Source organism: Symphodus melops, assembly GCF_947650265.1.
Source record: "Symphodus melops genome assembly, chromosome: 14".
In the NCBI taxonomy this organism is placed as follows: Eukaryota; Metazoa; Chordata; class Actinopteri; order Labriformes; family Labridae; genus Symphodus; species Symphodus melops.
In genome coordinates this window covers 7620164-7643341 of record NC_136704.1, presented here as the reverse complement: position 1 = coordinate 7643341, position 23178 = coordinate 7620164, and the positions used below count along the sequence as shown (strand labels likewise).

Here is a 23178-nt window from a genome sequence, read left to right as displayed (position 1 = left end):
GCTTTTTGACTCTCACTGAATGAGTTTTGCATTTTCACCCAGGCTTCTACAGTACCGCACAAAGCAGTGATTATTCCTGGTTTGGGGGTGGGGATTTGGAATGAATTCCATCACATCCTCATGAGGCCTGTTGGCGTTTGTCTTCTACTTTTGTCTGTGTTCCTTACTACAGTCATGTAACAGGACTTGCTTAATTAACACATCACAAATAGATATAACTAAAAAGAGGGATAGAGTTGACACACAAACCATCACCAACAATAGATTTCATGTCCTAATGACCCAAGTCAAGTGCCAAAAACCCTTATTACAAATGATCACTATGAGATACATGTTTGAAGTTGGGGGACAGAACATGTGCTTTTGTTCCCGGTATGTTATGATTCACCATGAGATGGCTAGGAATCACAAAGCACTGCAGGATGAATAATAAATTGTTGCAATAAGGGAAATAAATTACATCAAAACATCTTTTAAGCTAACCTGTAAGGAAATAAAGTCAAATTAAATTTGCCTAAATAGATTTTTTAAAACTTTTTTTCCCAGATAGTTTGCTGATTAAAAGGTTAACTTTCAACCACCTGCACAGCTGCCTGAATCTCACTGTTGACATCTTTATGGCCTTTTCTTTTAAGTTCATCTTAAAGATGTAGCTTGGTAGTTACAGTTGTTGATGAACTTAATCGCAAGGTCACAGTTCAAATTAGCCAATTGTTCCTCCAACAAGTGGATTTAACTCTCAGTAAATCACCAACTGCCTTGGTGTTGTTGAGGCAATCAAGCAACAATCAGAATGAAAAAGCAAGGTAAAAAAAAAGTATACAAGTTTCCGAAATTGAAGATTTTAAGGCTTTATTTAAAACATTCCATGTCCTATACGAACCATATAACAGTGAACTGTTTTACAATGTGCGTCTGCAATAAATACAGTTTTGGAATATGAGGGAGGACAAAAAAACCCCCGAACATTTATGCGGAGGCTGTCAAATACAGTTCATTGAGGACTGGTCATCTCACTAATCCTCTACATCATTATTAAAAAAAAAGATCCTTCTAGGGAACAACTGTAAAACAAAACAAAACAAAAACAAAACATCTTAAATCAGCATCACAAGCTTTGTGTATGGTACAACAAAGACAGGGCATAGGCAAATTTAACATAAGCCTCTGCCTGCCTGAGGACTACAAATTGGAATTCACATTGAACAATAGCAGAGTTATCCAGGAATACAAATTGGAATACTGCATGCACTGATGAACACTGATGCCATGCCATCAAGCGGAAAGTTATCACATATTTCATGTTCTATTTTCAAAGACAAAAGAGGGTACTAAAACAGATATTAAAAGAGCTTAATGGCACGTTTGCTGTAAGCCTGTATCTCATAATTCTATGCTACTAAAACCTTTCTTGATCAGATCAAACAGTAAAGTGAAAAAGAAAGCACTCATGGAAACATTTTATGCTGCAAGACTACTAATGATAGCAAACTCTTGCTCATTTCCGTAGTCGATGATATACACTTCTTAATGCTGCTTTGTAACTGGAGGTCTTCACTAATAGTCAATGCCCTGATCGTTGTAATTGGAACTGCAATCATCATGGAAACCTCTGTGGTACTCATCCTCCTGAAATTCAGCCTGATAGTCACTATCGCTGATCTCTGACCCATTGGTGCCAGTGCCCTGGCTGCCATTTGTGTGGATGACTGGCTCTGTTGGGGGGGCACAATACTTGGGATCATAGACCTGACGACCTAGACCGTACACGCTCATGCCAGTCTGAGAAGCCACCTTGTTCGTACCCATTTGGAGGGAGATGGTGGAATTGTCCAGAGGCTGCTGGGCAACCTTTTGGTCAAAAATGTCCCTGCGGGTACCAGGGGCTGACATGCCCGCCTGCAAGAAAAAAAATATTCCCATATGGTCTTACAATAGGAAATGAATTTTAATGTTTACTAATTGTAAGATTGTAAAAAATATATGTAAATGTGTGTGTGTGTCCATAAGTTTTACTTAAATGGCTTAATTCTGATGACTGAAAACTGAGTGACTGAGTGAAAAATATTGTAAACAAAATGATATAATATGAACAGCCTTTAAGAGAAGTAGGTTTTTACCTGACTGGCTCCTTTGTTAGTTCCCATCTGCAGGCTGATGGTGGTCTGATCATACGGTTTGTCAGTCTGAGTCTTTGGATCATATAGATGTCTTCGGGTTCCATAAGCCGTCATTCCAGCCTGACTTGCACACTTGTTTGTTCCCATCTGAAGACAAGGTCTAGTTATAGGCTCTCAACATACCCAATAATTTCGCCATTAAAAGGAATCATAGACAAGTTATATCATTTGTTTCAGCTTTGAAGGAACTCCCTAATAAGCTTCTCATCTAGTCTGGCGTTAATAGATAGCTTTAGAGTTAAGTGATCGTTAAACTACAGACGAAATTAAAGTCTTTAAAAATGAGTGAACCCTTTTTTGCTCAAGGGAACACTAAATCAACAGCCATCATTACCTGCAGTCCAATGACACACTGTCCAGCCTTGATCTTCTCATTGTCAAAATGTCGAGCTTGTTTGTCTGCATATTTCACTCCAATGTCGACCTTTGTGTCCATACCCTTTGTCTTTGCCTAACAAGGGGGGATATGCTTGTTAAAGAACTAGTACGACATAAAACATGTTTTCAGAATAATTGAAAAAGTGTTCCTCTGCACACCATGTCCCACGTAACTTTGTTTAAGCTCACCATACTAGCCAGTGCAAGCAGTGTGGTCTGGACCTGAGTCATGTTCCCATTTTCAAACAGGTCATTGGCCTCAAAGATGTCATTTGGCTTTAGGCCATAATTCAGAATAGCTTTGATGAAATTCCCAAGGTTTTCCAGCTGCGAAAGAAAATAGAAAAAAAAAGAAAAAAGAAGTGAATATACAGCGACTCAAAAAACAAGAATTTACATAACAAAAAAACTTTTTGTATGCAAAGGCTAAAGTGTAATAAATTACTGTTCTGTGATTGATTTGAATAAGCTTCATGTAACATTGACTTCTGAGCAAACGTCTTTCAAGGACTGGCCTGAACTCTTTCCGGTTTGAAATGGTCTTACCTTGTGCCAGTTAAGCTGAGAAAGGTTGATTTTCCTCACTGAACCAGGTTGCAGCTTATTTATCAGTCTAAAAAAGGATGGAAAAGGTAACATTTATCAGAGCATATGGAAATCATAAAGGATCAATTTTTGGCACAATTTTATGACATTCTATGCAGCAGTGTGTGTAGGTCTATTCTGTTGGTATTTAATCAAAGAAAACATACATGAAAATTAATGGTTTCTTTAAGCAGCAATGTATCTCTTTTTTGTGTGGGTCCTGGGGGGGCCTCAGCTTTTTTTTTTAAATATATACACAAGTGCAGGGGCTCCAAGGAAAGGTTGGGAACCTCTGCTGTTGCACTCAAACATGGACCAGAATCTAGTTATAAAACCATCGGGGGAACTGGCAGCTCTCTCTCTCTCCGTCTCTCTCTCTCTTTTCATTCACATTGAATTACTTTGTCTCTCCTTCTCTCTCATTCTCCCCTCTCTCTGTCTCTAACACAAAGCATTCAAAGAACATAAAACCTGAATTTGATAAGTCATGTTCTGAGTCTGAAAGACCACGCTTCATAAACAAATAGAAATTCTATTTTTTACAAACTACTGCAACAACCACCACCAGCATCATCATACAAACACACCAACCCAAAACCAAGCCACTTACTCGCAGAGGATGACTCCATCTTTTAAGCCTTTCTGAAAGTTCTCTCCAATAGACATTCCTGTTACCTCCTCAATCCAAAAGCGTAGCTCTTCTTCCTTTAGTGGGTCATATTTTTGTGCAATCTGAAAGATAAAATGTTATAAGTTTCCATCTCAGAGAGTAGTATACAAATATCTTATTGAACTGGACATATTAAACTGTACTTTGTTCATTTGCAAGTCAGTAGATCCACAATATATAATAGTAAACCTTTTTTGATTGTCTTAATATCATGTTTTTACTTTACAGCTCAACAAGGAAAACACAGGGGGTAACTTGAGAAGTTTTGTTGGGTAAAGGCTGTTTCAACATTCAGTAAGATATGGTGGTATTGATTAAAACTGGTCACACAAAGGAATTCAATCTTCTCATTTAAGTGAAACATTTTAAAATGAGTTGTGTTCTCAAACTGTGTTTTGTGTGTGATTCATAATTTGTTCTGTCCTGATACATTGGGCTAACAGTGCACAAATCTGTGCTTAAACCATGCTTGCGAATGTCTGAAGCACAAATCTGTGAAACATCAATGTATTCTTACTTAAATTTGTTTTCCACTGCAAACCTCCTGAGACCATGTGTATGCACAAATGATTGACCAGCTCTCTCAGAGAATGTTTACATACATTCTTCTAACTAAATGCCATGACATATTAAAAAATAATTTATAAATAACTGTACTTTTTATTTTTAACAGACAAGAAACATCAATTAACTAATGCATTGACTAATGTATTAAATAATCAAGAATATGGAAGTTGGTCTGGTAGCTTGAGAGGTGCCAGATTACTTCTCGAGCACTGCCGATGTTCCCTTGAGCAAGGCACCAAACCCCCACCAGCTCAGGGGGCGCTGTGTGTGATTCAGGCATGAGAAGCGTTTCTACAATAACAGAGTGCAAACCAAAATGTCCCTCTCTGGGATTAATAAAGTCTTCAAATAAAGTTAAAAAAGAAAAGAAAAAAGAAATAATTTCATCCTTTAATCTAAAATCTTAAATCTAATAGTTAACCACTCCCACTAATACTGCGATGAAATATCCCATCTGTTACCAAAACCAGCTAATCAATTAAAGCCTATTTAAGAGAATGAAAGGACAGGGATTATACTGAAGTGTAGTATATTCACAAACACAAGTGTAGTAAAAATGTGTCATGAAATATTTTAGAAATAATAAATGAGATCAGACTGCAGAATACGATATCTGCCTTTTTTAAAATACCGTAAGAAGGATCCTGCAGTTGAGAAGAAAAACAAAAATACTAAATTATATTTCTAGAGATTTGAAAATGTATTTCAATGTATCCAATATAATACCAACTTTGTTTTGGTTGTTAAATTGGCATGTTATAAACAACAAAGATTTTAAAAATACATTTCATACTCTTAGTTCTCTATATTACAATTCATAGTTGACTGTTCTCTGGTCAACATGTCGAGGCTGAATGCTGCGTCAGTAAGCAATCAATAATGAAAGCAAGGCCGTCAACAGAAGAACCCAACTAAGTGTTTTGGAGCTGAAGTATGAAGTTCCCGGACGCCATCACATAACAGACACTGTTTGCTACTGTACTCGATCTGAGGTAAAGTAGGCTACCTATATTTATTTGTGTGTGCCTGCTTGTGTCCGTCTGTCTGTCTTGTACTCGGTTTGCAAATAAGTGATATTGGTTCGTTGGTTCATGGTTAATTCATGCCATGGAGGTGGCAATAAAAGGACAATTCTGAAATTCTGATAAATACAATTACAGTTTTTGTCCAATGGAGTCCAGTGGTAATAAGACAATCAGTTAGAGTAGGCAGGGTCAAATGTTGAGGGGGACCAAGGATGCTGTGGCATGCCTCCTACACTCCATCCTCCCGCACCTTGAATCTTGTTCACCAGCTTTAAATCCCTAGTCCCACCCCTGGATGAGACCACTAGCTTTGCAGCTTTCTCACCAACAGACTGCAAGCAGCCAGAGTTGGCTCATTGACATCTTCCACAATCCCCACCAACACCGGAGCCCCCAGAGCTGTGTGCAGTCCCTTCATTTTACATACAGTCACTACCAGGACCCCATATTTCACATCACACAGTGGTGAACAGAGAAGTATATCCAATTGAATGTCACAACAAAATAATAGGTCATCAGTAAGCCCTGTTTCCACAAAAACGCCAGGCTTTTGCAAATATTAGCCTGACAAGAAACACAGTTGCAGACAGGATTTCCAATCTTTCAGCGGATTTGGACAGCCAGTTGAAGTGCAAAGTGAAGTAATTTATTGCCTTTTCAGTTGCAACTGATGAAAGCACGGACAATACAGATGTTGCACAACTGGCCATATTCAGTTGACAACACGTTGATTGTCACCGAGGACTTTGTAGAGTTGGTGCCAATGACGGATACAATGACAGCAGCTGATATTTTAACCGCACTTGTCGGCGCGCTGGACGTGGTCGGAGTGGACTGATCCCGCGCTATCAGCCTGGCTACAAATGGTAGGCCCTCAATTATCGGGACAAAAGCAGGTGTTGTGACAAAGTTCAGAGAGAAAGTTCAATCTGCAAATGAAGGACGTGATTTTTGGACTTTTCACTGCATTTTGCACCAGGAGGCTTTGTGTTGCAGGTCATTAAAGATGGATCACATCATGAAGGTGAGCATCCAAACTTAATTTCATCTGATCCAGAAGCCTGAATCACCGTCAGTTTGACATCCTTCTCAGAGAGAATGACCACAACTATGGCCTGCCATACAACAGAGGTAAAATGGTTAAGCTGAGGTGCTGTGCTGAGGCGTTTCTTTGATTTACGAGAGAACATTGAACAGATCATGGCAGAAAAGGGAAAACCAGGGTTAGAATTTCATACCGCAGCATGGATGCATGCTCTTGCATTTATGGTGGATGCTACAGAGCACCTGAATAACTTGAACAAACAGCTGCAAGGGCGCAACAAAGTTGTCATGCAGTATTATGACGTCATACGTTTTTTTCAAGCTCAAGCTGTCGTTGTGGGAGGCGCAACTCGCCGCTGATGATGCAGCTCACTTCTCTTGTCTGAAAGATGTGTGCGTGACCCAACATATCGCAGACATGAAGTGGTTCAAAGATAAAATAATGCGACTGTTGCGGGAGTTTGAACGTTTTCAGATTTTTGATAAACTGTAGAATGACTTTAAAGCTTTTTGCTCGCCATTCACTGTGAATGCCTCTGATCTGAACATGCAACTTGAAAGAATATACTTGCAGTGTGACTTAAGACTCTTGAATAGTTTCTACCTCAGTTTGTATGGTTTGTTGAGTTATCAGATAGATAGATAGATAGATAGATAGATAGATAGATAGATAGATAGATAGATAGATAGATAGATAGATAGATAGATAGATAGATAGATAGATAGATAGATAGATAGATAGATAGATAGATAGATAGATAGATAGATAGATAGATAGATAGATAGATACTTTATTGATCCCGAGGGAAATTCAAGTTTATTTTTTTTTTTGATAGATAGATACTAATCACAAGATTAATGTGGAAACAAATGTGGAAAAAATAAGGCATTTGATACCTAGAATAGTGATTTTATTATTACTTTATTTATTTTGTATTTTCATAGACTGTTAAAGTTTAAAGTAGAGCTTTAAACTTTAACGTGTTAATTAGATTAATTACACCGCAAATTAGCGCACTATGAAAAAATGACGCAAGATTAATTATAACACTTGAATAAAAAAATCATAAACGATAGACTGTAAGAAATGCGCATTTCAAACTTGGCCCATTGAAGGACCCGTATACTTGTCAGTGGCACGTCATTTTAAACCTGCCTTGCTAGCCAAACCCAGCGCCATACAGCTCTGGCCAAACCAAACAAAGCAGGACTGAGGTGAAAAATGTTGCATCCATTCAGCAGCTCGCAAGTAGCGCAAACTCCGCTGGAGGACGGAGGTCGGTTCATTTATAAAGTCAAAACGGTGGAGACAGCGCGCAAGACAACAGACAGCAGGCAGGACCAAAACCCAAACCGGGAAACCAGGTCACTGTGTGTCTGCAAAGACCCAGGTTCTACATTTCCCCCGATGAAAGATACGACAAAAAAACATTTTATATCATAAAAAATCATCAGAATAAGGCTGCGATTATGCATTAAAAACGTAGAATTCATAAGATTTGAACATTTTAATAGAGTCATAATTATAATTTTAAAGGGCATATGAATTGAAATGTCATATTATGAAAATAACTTTTCAATAAAAACTTTTTATTCAATCACTAATAATAATGTGGATTTCAAATGTTCTCTTCTTAGTGTATTCATTTTATTAGTTGTGCACAACAATTTTGTAATGTCATGAAATTGGAATTCTTTATTTGGGGACCTTAAACAGATATGAGATTGGGGCGCCCCCATATAGATTGGGGCGCCCCCATATAGCGAGGCTTTGCTCCTCGCGCGGGCGGCCCGGGTTCGCGTCCGGCCTGTGGCCCATTTCCCGCATGTCTCTCCCCGCTCTCTCCCTGTTTCTGACTCTATCCACTGTCCTTCACTATCAATAAAGGCATAAAGGCCAAAAAAAAACCTTAAAAAAAAACAAAAAAACAGATATGAGATTAAAATTAGATTAATCACAAATCCTGTAATTAATTAGAATAATTTTTTTAATCGACTGACAGACTTCGTCTGAGTGTGTCTAAAAAGCCTTTAAACTAGTGCTATTTCCAATTACTGAGGCATTGTGTTCTTTAAATTGCATTTTTTTCTCAGAATTTTCAACTAACTTAAAGTGCTTCTTGAAGTGTCAAGAAGATTATTTGTGAAAATGTTCTGAATTTGCGTGTACTACTTTGGACCAAATTAAAACAAAGAAAATTAAAACCGCAAGCGGTGATGAAGGGACCGAAGCACCCCGCGCATGTCGGCGCGTGTCGCGACCGCGAGAGTGCGAGGGCGGGAGTGCAGCCGCGACAAGTGGCCAAGCAGCAGGCCTTACAGTCATCGAAGGTTAAAAAATTGGAGTGCGCCGAGACATCAAAGTTTGATGGTACGCCGTGGCCACGCCCTTTGACGAAATAACGTGCGGAGCACAACAAGAGATCTTCAATATGTCTAGAACACACTAAGATTGTGTTCGCGATGATCGGATAAACGCTTTTGGAGGAGTTCGTTCAGATAGCTAACCTGTGAAACGGGAATTTCAGCCATTCAAAAAAAATATGGCGGACTTCCTGTTCGGTTTTGACCATTGGTGTAAGAGGATTTTATGTAGCTCCTGACATGCCCAATGAGCATAAAACATTTCATGTATGTAGGACAAAGAAAGCTTTATGGGGAGGCCATTTTTAAGAATTCATGGGGGCGCCACTGAGTCATGTAGCCACGCCCACTTATTAAAACAGCATGACAAGTTTATTTTTTCTGCTGGGATCATGTGTGTTATGTTTGATGACTCTACGTCTATATTAAGTACTATAACAAACTACTTCCTGTTTATGAGGAACAACGCTTACGTACGACCACGCCCTTTAACGAAATATTGTGCAGAGCACAACGAGAGATCTTCAACATGTCAAGATCACACAGACACTGACTTTTTGTCAATCGGATAAACGCTTTTATAGGAGTTCGTTCAAATAGGTAACCTGTGAAACGCGAATTTTCGCCATTAAAAAAAAATATGGCGGACTTCCTGTTTAGTTTTGACTATGTGTGCAAGAGGATTTATTGTAGTTCCTGACATTATTAACATCCAAAAAAATTGTCGTGCATGTCAGAGAAGAAAACCTCTATGGGGAGGTCTTTCAGAAAGGTAAAATAGGGGTGAGCCGAGACATCAATGTTTGATGGTACGCCATGGCCACGCCCTTAAACGAAATAACGTGCGGAGCACAACAAGAGATCTTCAATATGTCTAGAACACACTAAGATTGTGTTCGCGATGATCGGATAAACGCTTTTGGAGGAGTTCGTTCAGATAGCTAACCTGTGAAACGGGAATTTCAGCCATTCAAAAAAAATATGGCGGACTTCCTGTTCGGTTTTGACCATTGGTGTAAGAGGATTTTATGTAGCTCCTGACATGCCCAATGAGCATAAAACATTTCATGTATGTAGGACAAAGAAAGCTTTATGGGGAGGCCATTTTTAAGAATTCATGGGGGCGCCACCGAGTCATGTAGCCACGCCCACTTATTAAAACAGCATGACAAGTTTATTTTTTCTGCTGGGATCATGTGTGTTATGTTTGATGACTCTACGTCTATATTAAGTACTATAACAAACTACTTCCTGTTTATGAGGAACAACGCTTACGTACGACCACGCCCTTTAACGAAATATTGTGCAGAGCACAACGAGAGATCTTCAACATGTCAAGATCACACAGACACTGACTTTTTGTCAATCGGATAAACGCTTTTATAGGAGTTCGTTCAAATATGTAACCTTCAAAATGAGAATTTTCGCCATCAAAAAAAAATATGGCGGACTTCCTGTTTAGTTTTGACTATGTGTGCAAGAGGATTTATTGTAGTTCCTGACACTATTAACATACAAAAATATTGTCATGCATGTCAGAGAAAAAAACCTCTATGGGGAGGCCTTTCAGAAAGGAAAAATAGGGGTGAGCTGAGACATCAATGTTTGATGGTACACCATGGCCACGCCCTTGAATGAAATAACGTGCGGAGCACAACGAGAGATCTTCAACATGTCTAGAATACACTGACACTGAGTTTACGATGATCGGATAAACGCTGTTGGAGGAGTTCGTTCAAATAGCTAACCTGTGAAACGTGAATTTCGGCCATTTTTGTTGCATTCATAAAAATATGGCGGACTTCCTGTTTGGTTATGACGATAGGTGTAAGAGGATTTTATGTAGCTCCTGACATGCCCAATGACCATAAAAAAATGTGTGTATGTAGGACAAAAAAACCTAAATGGGGAGGCCTTTTTGAAATTTTCAAGGGGGCGCCACTGAGTCATTTAGCCATGCCCACTTTTTATGCCAGCATATCTAGCTTTACTTTTCCACTGGGATCATGTGTGTGATGTTTGATGAATGTATGACTATATTAAGGCCCATAACAAACTACTTCCTGTTTGTGACGAACAACACGTCCGTATGACCACGCCCTTTGAGGAAATAACGTGCAGAGTACAACGAGAGATCTTCAACATGTCGAGAACACACTGACATTCTCATTGTGTCAATCGGATAATTGCTTTTGGAGGAGTTCGTTCAAATAGCTAACCTGTGAAACGCGAATTTTCGCCATTGAAAAAAAATATGGCGGACTTCCTGTTTGGTTTTGACTATGGGCGTGAGAGGATTTTATGTGAGATCTCGCATGCTGAATGTACCTAAAAATTTTCGTGCACGTACAATGAAAAAACCTCAATGCGGAGGCCCTTTTGAAAATTTGAAGGGGGCGCCACTGAGTCATTTTGCGAATTTTCTTTATGAAATGACGAGAATATCAAATTTTTCGCCAGACCCGATGACATTGGAGATTTTGATGAGTTTTCATTCACGTTCAAGCCGTCAAAAATGGCTCCAAAGAGGCGGAACAAAAAAAAAATTAAAATTAAAACCGCAAGCGGTGATGAAGGGACCGAAGCACCCCGCGCATGTCGGCGCGTGTCGCGACCGCGAGAGTGCGACGGCGGGAGTGCAGCCGCGACAAGTGGCCAAGCAGCAGGCCTTACAGTCATTGAAGGTTAAAAAATTGGAGTGCGCCGAGACATCAAAGTTTGATGGTACGCCATGGCCACGCCCTTAAACGAAATAACGTGCAGAGCACAACGAGAGATCTTCAACATGTCTGGATTACACTGACACTGAGTTTACGATGATCGGATAAACGCTGTTGTAGGAGTTCGTTCAAATAGCTAACCTGTGAAAGAGGAATTTAAGCAGTTTTTATTGCATTCCAAAAATATGGCGGACTTCCTGTTTGGTTATGACTATGGGCATAAGAGGCTTTTATGTAGCTCCTGACATGCCCAATGAGCATAAAAAATGTCATGCACGTAGGCCAAAAGAAACTCTATGGGGAGGCCTTGTTGAAAATCTCAAGGGGGCGCCACTGAGTCATTTAGCCACGCCCACTTTTTGTGCCAACATGTCTAGTTTCATTTGTCCACTGGGATCATGTGTGTGATGTTTGATGAATGTATGACTATATTAAGACCCCTAACAAACTACTTCCTGTTTGTGACGAACAACGCGTCCGTATGACCACGCCCTTTGAGGAAATAACGTGCAGAGCACAACGAGAGATCTTCAACATGTCAAGAACAAGCAGATACTTAATTTGCGTCCATCGAAAAAACACTTTTGGAGGAGTTCGTTCAAATAGCTAACCTGTGAAACGCAAGTTTTCGCCATTGAAAAAAAATATGGCGGACTTCCTGTTTGGCTTTGACTATGGGCGTAAGAGGATTTTATGTGAGATCTCGCATGCTTAATGTGTATAAAAATGTTCATGCACGTACGACGAAAAAACGTCAATGGGGAGGCTCTTTTGAAAATTTGAAGGGGGCGCCACTGAGTCATCTTGCGAAAAAAATTTACGAAATGACGAGAATATCAAATTTTTCGCCAGACCCGATGATGTTGGAGATTTTGATGAGTTTTCATTCACGTTCAAGTCGTCAAAAGTGGCTCCAAAGATGAGGAAGAAAAAAGAAAACAAAAATAATCATTTGAAAAACAATAGGGTCCTTCGCACTGGTCAGTGCTTCGGTCCCTAATAATCATTTGGGTTTCAATAGGGTCCTTCGCACTGGTCAGTGCTTCGGTCCCTAACAATCTGAAGTTGTTGTTTTTAAGTTATTATACCGATCCGGCCCACTTGGGAGTAGATTTTCCTCCATGTGGCCCCTGAGCTAAAATGAGTTTGACACCCCTGCTCTAACTGAATTATTCATCGTAGCCCCCTCATAGCTACATTTGAGAACCCATGAAAAGAATGTGATAGCTTTCACAAATATTCTATAGGCGTCTGATACGGCTGGGTGCTCTCATTAAGCAGGGTAGAGGGTATTGGGAATGTGTTACATAATGTTTTGTCTAATGTATTTTGTTTACTTTTAAACACCAATGAAACAAGAACTTGGAACAACAAAAAATGGGATAAAAAAAAGAGAGAAGAAAAACACACAATCCAAAAGAAAAACACAGGGGCAGTAACAAACGCATGAAGAACTTATAACATCTTACATTGAATGCGCAAATACTGTAGATCAAAATATAACAGCCCCTGCTTCTCGGCTTAAAATACCGCTATATCATACATGCCGTGTTTGAATGTTTAAGATGATATATTTCAGTTGCAGCTCCAATGGTCTGGTGCTGGTCTGGATGAAAGTCAGTTTAATTAAGTAACTTATAAGTTAAAAAACTACAAAACAAACAACTGGAGAGCATTAATAATATATTATATGCTACATTGAAAGTTAATCATTCACATGAAATATATTGAAGCCCACTATTGATTGAGAAATACATTTTTGAAAAATTAGGAAGATATTGGACTGTCTTGTGTCACAGGAAGCTTGGGGCTGAAGCCAGTGGAAGTTAATTTATAAATGATTGTGTATTAGTGGCTTTAAGTGTAAGCTAAGCTGCTACAAAAGTAGTAAAATGAAACACCCCTTTCCTTCAATTCTGACTTTTGGAACAGACAGCAATAAAAGGTCTTGTAAGTGTCTATACTTTTCTGACTGATGTAGGTCAGAAGGTATAAAAGAAGTAGACTCGTAGATAAGATAGACTTAAAAAAAAATATGGCAGTGTTTAAATCTGTGTATGCTCAAAGAAGTCCATCCAACACATCCATACAACAAGCAGTGATGAGTGAGGGATTTAAAATGATTGATGAACTTAAGAGAGAAAAGTAAGTTTTAAATCGAAACCTCATTTTCTCTTTACCAGCTGTTGAATGTGAGGTGTAAAAGAGATAAACGCAGGAATAAAATAATATGATAACAGTAGCTTGAAACAAATATGTGTACCATGAGAATTAGATATAATTTAAAATAAGAAAATTGTAACTTTGAGCTTGAACACTCCCATTTGTCACTAACCCATCAAACTAAATATGGGGGCGTTTTTTTTCCCCCACTGTCAATAACCTTGAATAAAACAAAACAGAAAAGTGTACCTAATGTTTTAATTATGATTCATCATGAATTTTTCTATAGAAAAATGCAATACAGATGAAGTGGCTCAACTGCGTATATATTGCGTCTCCTAAGGATAGCCAAACTGCAATGCTACCTGAACTGAGTTAAAAGTGAAATGTTTTGGGCTGAAGGCCTGGTGGATGGGGTCCTCATGAAGGGGTGTTTGCTGAAGAATTCCAGGAATGTGTTTCATGCAGCTTGGAGAAGAGCATGGACTACTGATCACACTTATGCAATTGAACCCAGATGGGCCCCTGTCTCTCCTCCTCCATTTGTTTAGGTGCACTCTCTGACAGAGGGTAGAGAAGACCTGAGTCTGAGTTATAGACTGATAAATCATGAAATGCAATTGGATCACAGTTGACTTAACATCACAATTAGGAATTTGTAACTGTCTGTTACATTATGCAGAGTTATGCTTCTATGTATTTCCACATTCTCCTAGCTCGGAATGACTTCAAATATTCCATCATTTGTTTATACTTCTTTGGCTGACTAAATACATAATATGGACAGTTGCCATGCATGTGTTGTCCTTGCATACATTACTCTCACTTGTAAATGTTCTGCATTGGCAACTGACAAGAGTCAACTGATTCACTGCTTCGCTTCTAAGATATTGAACTAATGGAAAAAAGAAAGCATCAAACAAATAAAGAACGAACCACTTAGAACTTGATAAGACAGTTTTCAACAACAGTGTTCACTCTTTAAACGAACAACAGTCTTTGATCTTACAGACAAAGAATAAATAATTAACAGACGTATGTGTTTTTAGTCAATTGTTACATTTTTATTGTTATATTTACCGTAAATTCCGGACTATAAGCCGCTACTTTTTTCTCACACTTCGAGCACTGCGGCTTCTACTCCGGTGCGGCTAATGCATGGATTTTTTATGGGGGACAATGAGCTTCTGCCGCTAAAACATTTGACTTCGTCACGTCGGATCTTAATATCAGTCATTTTGCGCTTCATGCACGCACCCTCATGATGGAAAACACACGGAGAAATACATATGATGCAGCTTTCAAGTTAAAGGCGATCGACCTGGCTGTCAAAGAAGCTAACAGAGCTGCTGCACGTTAAGATGACACTGACAGCGACAACAGAGACTGAGGAAGTGAGTAATGAAGTCATTCTGAGGCAGTGAATGGATGGACTTTTTCTTGTGAAATATATTACGGTCATCTTTTTCATCAGCCGTGTTACAGACACCGTCGGCTAGGCTTCGTATTGTAACGGTTCATGTTGTAAAGTCAGTAGTTGATAATGTGTTCATAATTCCGATTATGTGGAGAGTCAGTGAATGCACCAGCGAGAACGTGTTGAGTGGCTGTATGAGAGAACGCTGGGGGAGAGAGTTGGATTGTTACGGCAAGTTATGTGTTGCTCTCTGCTGTAAACGGCGTGGTCACGGCCGACAGTGATCGGGTTATTAAAAGTTATTATTTGAACGCTCTCGTTGTCCTTTAACGTCCGTATGGACGCTACAGTATTTGCGGATGTTACCGGTAGCCTACGTCTGTGTAAATACCTCTTGTTATAGCGTGGACACCTGCGGCTTATAATCAAGTGCGGCTTATATATGTACAAATACATTTATTTACTTATTTTTAGCCGGTGCGGCTTATATCCAGGTGCGCTCAATAGTACGGAATTTACGGTACTTGCTATGTTTTGTTAAGAATTATAATTTGGACCGATTTGCACCAATTTTGGCTTTGAAGTGTTGCACAATGTATGCTCTAGAGCATACATTGTGCAACACTTCAAAGCCAAAATTGATTTCTTTTCTCTGCAAAACCAAATCAACATGTAGGTTTCCCACTAAGGAACACAGTCAAGCCTGATCTTACAGATTTTTCCTATTGTGAACTGATTTTGTCAATGCCTTATTTGCAGTCTTTGATCCACATTCTCATATGCTACACAAATGACATAAAAAGACTGACTTGAAAAGAAAAAAATGAATCAACAGAGTCCTCCATAAGACATAACATTTTGAGAATGTTCGCCTTTACATCAATTCTGTGTAGTTCAACAGAATTACAATATGGACAGAAGAGTGGAGTAGAACATACTGACCAACAGAATACATGATGTAGCGGTTTAATTATGTGCGCAGAAAACATAACAGTCACCTATAGTCAATAGTCGTTCAACAATCACAGGACATAAATGTCACCACCCACTACAAGTTGCTCGAGGTGAATTCTCCTGATTAGCTTACTTAGACTTTCAGCAGGAAAATGACAGGAGGCTGACAGGAGAAACTACCGATGAAGTCAGAGTTAAACATACAGTTTAAATATGCAGCTTAACATGAAAACTTCAGGAGTTTTGTGCAAGTGTGAAAGCACTATATGTAAAGGAAAGCAATCTGCCAGAGAGAGAGAAAAAGAAAAACAGAAGCAGAGAGAAGTGTGCAGAGAGAATCACTGCCACGATACCCCATGAGTCTTGACCTCATCTTTTGTTATTGTTTTGATTGAGAGCCCCTTAATGGCAGATTTTACATACTGTACGTTTATGGCCTTCTCGTTCTCCATCCTATGCGTGCACAAACCACACTCAAAAGCTGAGCTGAGGTGTACTTCTGGACCATCTGTGCTTATGCATGTAAGTGAGTGGCGGGGCTTTTGAGGGAGCACAGAGGGGAGTGGGTGGGTGAAGATGGAGCACGGAGGGAATGCCATACTTTTAAAATCATGCTAGTTTTCGGGCTCTCGCCCTTCATCAGACATAAACAAGTCAATAAATACACCTCCACATATACAACCTTGAGGCTTGTATCATGTGATACAAAACCAAGAAAATTGAAATTAGGATATTGAAAAACATTCACTGTAGAGGTCCATGAGGCCTATATATTACACAAAACAAAAATTAATTTAGTGAAAAAACAAAACATTTTTTACATTGTTATACGACTCCAGCAAAAAACACAAACATTTAATTATGATGTTTGTATTCGTTGAATGAATTTGTGTTTTTTACGTCTGCATTTTTAACATTTACTTTTTAAATCAGACATAACTGTCAATTAGTAGGCTACCTATAATACGAGTGATGCACGACAACGGTGTGGAAATGGTCTTCTTGGATAATTACAACAGACTACTGCTGCCTGCTGGCAATGGATGAAGAATTATTGCTTTCACGGATGCACAGAACATACGTGGTGGTTGGCTTTAGTCTTTGCGGCGTGTTCTAATGCTGCCTTCTGGCCAAGACATGAGGCGATGTGAAGCGATGCCACAGGCGGCCTTGAACGCCACTAGTTTTTTGCTGTCTTCTTGGTATGTCAGGGCCATCATGCTTCTCAACATGTGGTGTGCAATATAACCATCTTAGAACATGACGAATTAGAAGGTGTTGTTGATCTGCCAAAGCAGAGAGATCATATAACCATGCTAATGTGTTTATTCTATCATGCTGCAGTTTATGCCCACACACAGATGCCTCTCCCCCTCCCCTTTAGCTCAGCAGCAGAGTGGGATTGATCACGAGCAAAGAAAACGAAATCTAGGCGTTATACAGTTAAGTTTTACGTTTCAGCTCAAATACAACAAATCCTAAACAAGCCAGTGAGATGTTAACAGTCTTCTGAGAGTCAGACAGAGCGGAGGTCAGACAGACAGTGATGGGTGATATAACCCCAATGTTAAAACTGATGCTGTCTGTGTTTTCTGCTCTCTCTCTCGTTTTTGTTAAGTTCGTAACAGTCCTCTTCACTCGAAGCTTGCATGTTGTGATAATGGAACCTAAAGGGATTAGGCTAAATGACGTAATGAAAAGGAGGGAGACTCCCCCCTGAACTGCTACCTTATCGTGGTGGGGGAGTTTGAGTACCTGAATGATCCTAGGAGCTAAGGCTGAACGATTTACCGCTTTCTGATCGAAATCGCGATTTCAAAAAACGCAATCACGTGATTACCAAAGCCGCGGTTTTTAGCAGTGCTCCTCCCGACTGACGCAGGAGCTGTTGTCAATTTACACATACACGTCTATTCTGCCCCTGCGTGTGTGTGACTCCTTTAGCCTGATACACAGCAATTCTTAACTTTAGTTTTCATTTCATTAATTTAGAGTTCTGGCATTTAAAGTTTTAACTGGTATGATGTAATTTCCTGTCATGTTTGTAAATGTTACTGTACATTGAGAACATTGCACAAGCTTAATTTGAAGAAAATCGTGATAAAAAAAAAAATCGATATCCCAATTTTTGCCAGAAAAATCGCAATTCAATCTTTTCCAAAAATTGTTCAGCCTTACTAGGAGCTATGTTGTCGGGGGCTTTATGCCCCAAGTAGGGTCTCCCAAGACCCTTGGACCTTGACCTAACCCTAACCCTAACCCAATACCCGGACACAATTTCTGGCTTTTGGGACATGGAATGTCCCCTCACTGGGGGGAAGGAGTCTGAGCTTGTGCAGGAGGTCGAGAGTTACCAGCTAGATATAGCTGGCTCACATCCACGCACTGGCTCTAGAACCCAGCTTCTCAAGAGGGGCTAGACTCTTCACTTCTCCGAAGTTGCGCATGGTGAGAGGCCGCAGGCTAGTGTGGGCTTCCTCATAGCTCCACAGCACAGCCGCCATGTGTTGGAGTTCCCGGTAAACGAGAGGGTTGCATCCCTAAGCGTAGGGATAGGCCTCTGACTGTTGTCTCGGTCTGCGGTCCGAACAGCAGTTCGGAGTACCCAGCCTTCTTGAAGTCCCTGGGAGGGGGGCTGCACAGTGCTCCGACTGGGGACTGTATTGTTCTGCTGGGGGCCTTCAACACCCATGTGGGCAACGACCGTGAGACTTGGAGGGGCGTGATTGGGATGAACGGCCTGCCTGATCTGAACCTGAGCAATGTTCTGTTGTTGGATAACTCTCTGTATGTCGAAGCAGTAGCCTGGTTCGCATTGCCGGCAGTTAGTCGCACCTGTTCCCGGTGCACGTTGGCTCCGGTAGGGCTGCGATCAGCACCACTAAATCTGAGGCCATTGTTCTTGACCAGAAAAAGGTGGCTTGCACTCTCTGGGTCAGTGGGGAGTCTTTGCCCCACATGGAGGAGTTTAAGTATCTCAGGTCTTGTTCACAAGTGGGGGGAGGATGGAGCGTGAGATCGATAGATGGATCAGGGCAGCATCTGCAGTCATGCAGTCATATCGGTCAGTCATGGTGAAGAAGGAACTAAGCTGAAGGCTTTCAATTTACCGGTTGATCTTTGTTCCTACCCTCACCTATGGTCATGAGCTTTGTGTCATGACCGAAGGAACGAGATCCCAGATACAAGCGGCTGAAATGGGCTTCCTCTGTAGGGTGGCTGGGCGCACCCTTAGGGATAGGGTGAGGAGCTCAGCCACCAAGGAGGAGCTCGGAGTAGAGCCGTTACTCCTCCACATCGAGAGGAGTCAGTTGAGGTGGTTCGGGCATCTGGTCCGGATGCCCCCTGGACGCCTCCCTAGGGAGGTGTTCTGGGCATGTCCCTCCAGGAGGAGGCCTCGGGGTAGACCCAGGACATGCTGGAGAGACTATGTCATTCGGCTGGCCTGGGAACGCCTCGGGGTCCCACCGAAAGAGCTAGAGGAGTTCTCTGGGGTGAGGGAAGTCTAGGTGTCTCTGCTAAGACTGCTGACCCGGCCCCGGATAAGTGGCGGAAGATGGATGGATGGGAGATGATCATTATTTAATTGTTAATTTTTTTAGCAGTAGGCCTACAATAATTTATTTCTACACATTGAATTCCATGCATACTGCTTGAAGTTATGTCAGTCAGCAAGTATTTCTTCTCTTGTTCAGTATGCAGCAGGCAGGTGAGAGTGAGTAACCATGCTGACTGTCAATCAACAATATTGCACCCCCATATGAATAAAAGTCTTCTTTCAGTAAAACTAACTATTCCTGCAATATTGATAAAATTGAGACATTTCTAGTGTTAATGTTCTGGGGGGAAACCATAACCCCTACAAAGAGGTTTTGTTTCCAGTTGTTGTGCATTTAAAAACATTACAGGAAAATATGCTTGGTTGAACTGTTCAGTAATTTGCAAATTAGTCTTTCATATCAGTCTGAAAAAAATTATGATCTCGATTTTGCCAGACGAAAATCATGGTATAATATTTTTTTCCATACCGCCCACCACTATTCTCAACTCTGTGACAAATCAGCTCAAAGTTGAAAGACAAGTTGAGTATTGTGGTTTGCAGCAAACAACACTGATATGTGCAGTAAAGAGCAATGCGTTTAACTAACAATACATTATTATTTATGTAATATAATTTTAACATTATTTTAACGTATTGTTACAAAATAAGCCACAAAAACACAACTATCTTTGTTTACTTAGTTAACCTTTAACCGAGTCAGTTAAAATGTTTATTTTCTATCACCTGTGGTCATTAATACGTTTTCAGCACTTGCCTTTAGAGTATTTATGTATAAGAGCATGAATGCATTTTGTGCATGAAGTCCGCATTGAAAATATGCTAATGGGTGATGTAGGTTGGATTGCAAGGAAAACGTATACCATTATTTGAAAAGTTTGTGTTTTATTATTCTTACTTATTCACAACTATGAAATACCATGTTCAAATGAATTTAAATGAACTACAGTGTTATGCAGCAATTTCATAAAAGGTTGTTTCCAACCCAGTGAGCTATTGAAGTTTACTTATACAGATTCTTTATAGCCCTTCAGCACTAAAGAGTTTAGTCGGTGTTCTCTTACTTGCAGGAGTTTACCTGACATGTTTGTTTTTTTCTCTGAAGAATTATTATGACAGCAATTTCTGCTAGACATCTTTCAATTTTATACATTCTTCCAATATTTTGCTGAGATTTTGACCTTGGTTTAATTCACATTAAGTTAGTATGGTCACATTGTTTTTCCAAACATGGAAGGGTTGGAACTACAAGAGGAACTTACAACCCCAATTCCAAAAAAGTTGGGACATTGTGTAAAGGCCCTGAACACATGAAGTAGATTGTCGAACGTCGGTCCTAGTTGGACATGAATAAAAAACAGACACAATTCTCCAGTGGAAATCATTACATGGGCTAGAGAAGACAAAAAAACAAGCACAGTCTTTGAGCATAGTTCATTGCCGATTTCACACATTCTAGCTGAAGCATGCAAAGAGAAAACCATATTGAACACAAGATCTAGAAAGAGCATTGCCTTAGTGCACATGGCATCCTGACATTTGTGAAGGTACCATCAATACGAAACCATAAATGTTTTGAAACAGATGATATGAAATAGCAAGATTCTCTTTCAAGGATGACCAACGCATATTTTAACAAGTAATGGCTCTATAGTAAAAGAGATCGGCTGATAAAACTGACCTTCCTGCAGTCCTATCTTGTAAATCAATCTTAATCAAATCAAACAGGACATACACCCCCTGAAAATAAACTGAAAATAATTTTGTGTAATTGTGTTTCAAGATTTAAAATATAATTTTTATTTTCAATGAAATAAGTGGTTCCCCTTTTTTGCAAAAAAATCCCATTTTGTTTTAATTTACATTTTACTCACCATCTCAAAAAGTACTTTATATGAGAGGTGTAAATAAAGTAGTCCGGTGTTCTCTTTCTAGGCCAGTGATTCTCAAAGTGGGTCGCGAACCACAGCTTGGGGGTCCGCAGAATAAGTTGAACCAAAAAATAAGTGTGCTATATCATAGAAAAGCATTCCAACAAACTGAGACCTCTTGCATTCATAAAAATCCATTATTTTGTCCAATACTCCTGCCCAGATGGATAGCCCAGATTTGTGCCGATAGATAGATGTACTCTATAGTTGAGGAATACACTGTATTGATATATGTTTATCAACATAATAGGGGGTCCTTGGAAAAAGTTCTCACCTGAAAGGGGGCCATGATCAAAGAGGAACCCCTCTTCGAGGCCATGGTCTATGTTTGATTTCATTTAAATTATGGGCCTACGCGCTTATTTATCAAGTCTCTTTTGTATTATTCCTTTACCTTTAAGGGAGTAGGCTATTGTTTACTTGTATACCGGGTTCTTTGCAAACAAAGATATAACAGGCTTGCAAGTCGATCCACTTGACAGGAGACAGACAACCCCTTTCTCATATCGGGCTCCTCCCTAAACTAGGAATGCAGTTTTTTCATATGCTATTTAAGATTCTCTATAATAAAAAAAAGGAATCGTAGCCATATAGGCTATAGCCTATCACCGACACAACCTCCCTTAACAGGTGGCTATTAACTGCAGGAGTGCATTTCAAAATGTCTGAAGCGCTTAAATCCAGCAGTGGAACAAAAAGGAAGGAATATTTCCCCCCACTATTGAAAGGAAAAAGTCCTCTCGGACTCATCGGAACTCCCTTTACACCCCAAGTTTACCACTTGACAGACGGAGCCTACTTTACATAATGTTTGGTGGAAAATCTTCAATGTTTCAGTAGTTGTAGGCTAGAACACGAACAATCCTCCTGTACATTCTTTACAATGATCTGAAGTTAAACTTTACGCATTCCTTTGTTGATGCACATTTGGGAAATCGAAGAACACTTTGCCAAAATACGCGTCCTAACTTTAAAATGACATTTAACATGTAGGCTTAAACTCCTAACACTAATAGAAAACTTGGGACGTTGTCTGACACATAATTGGTAACATTTCACTGCAACTTTAATGATTCGCTTTGTTTTCGGCGTTACTATTATCAAAGGGAAGAAAAAGAGGAGTAACGGACAGGGCTACTTGTTTAGTAAGCCTGTTTGAATACAAATGTGTGGGTTAAGCTTTGGTTCACTCTCGAAAATGTTAAAGATGTTTTTACTTTAAGTTACAATGATAAAACCAGTTGGCTAACGAGACACTTACTTTGCTTCTCACTTCAGCAGACAATCCGTAGGCTGGCCCCTTGTTAAAATGCGTCATCTTTTTTTCAACTTTTTTTTTTTTTTTTTTAATAAAACCCCCCAAAAATATCCTCGGCTAAAATGTAACAGAATCCTGCGGCTGAAATGTCTTTTTTTGCTTCGGCTTCTTTAATGTCCAGCCCAAGAGGAAATATTCCGTGATGGTTCGCAGGAACAGTGGCCTACCAGCGACTCCACTTTCTGTAGAACAAGCACAGATTGCAAAAAAAAATTCGACGGATTGTTGACGTAGCCCCGACGGCCAATCAGAGCAGCCGAATGGTGGGGGGCTACTCCCACTTTAGATGACCCTCAAGTGGGC

General features: G+C 39.9%; 1 protein-coding gene across 1 annotated transcript; it reads right to left on the bottom strand.

Moving 5' to 3' along the window:
- Nucleotides 1-826: 826 nt before the first annotated feature.
- Nucleotides 827-23107, bottom strand: cnn3a (calponin 3, acidic a). The gene is made up of 7 exons (XM_079360797.1): nt 22819-23107; nt 3754-3875; nt 3105-3171; nt 2748-2885; nt 2515-2631; nt 2121-2267; nt 827-1899 (listed from the first exon to the last, which is right to left on the bottom strand). Exons 1-7 carry the CDS (start codon nt 22873-22875, stop codon nt 1558-1560), a joined length of 990 nt encoding a protein of 329 aa, XP_079216923.1. The 5' UTR covers nt 22876-23107; the 3' UTR covers nt 827-1557.
- Nucleotides 23108-23178: the final 71 nt, after the last annotated feature.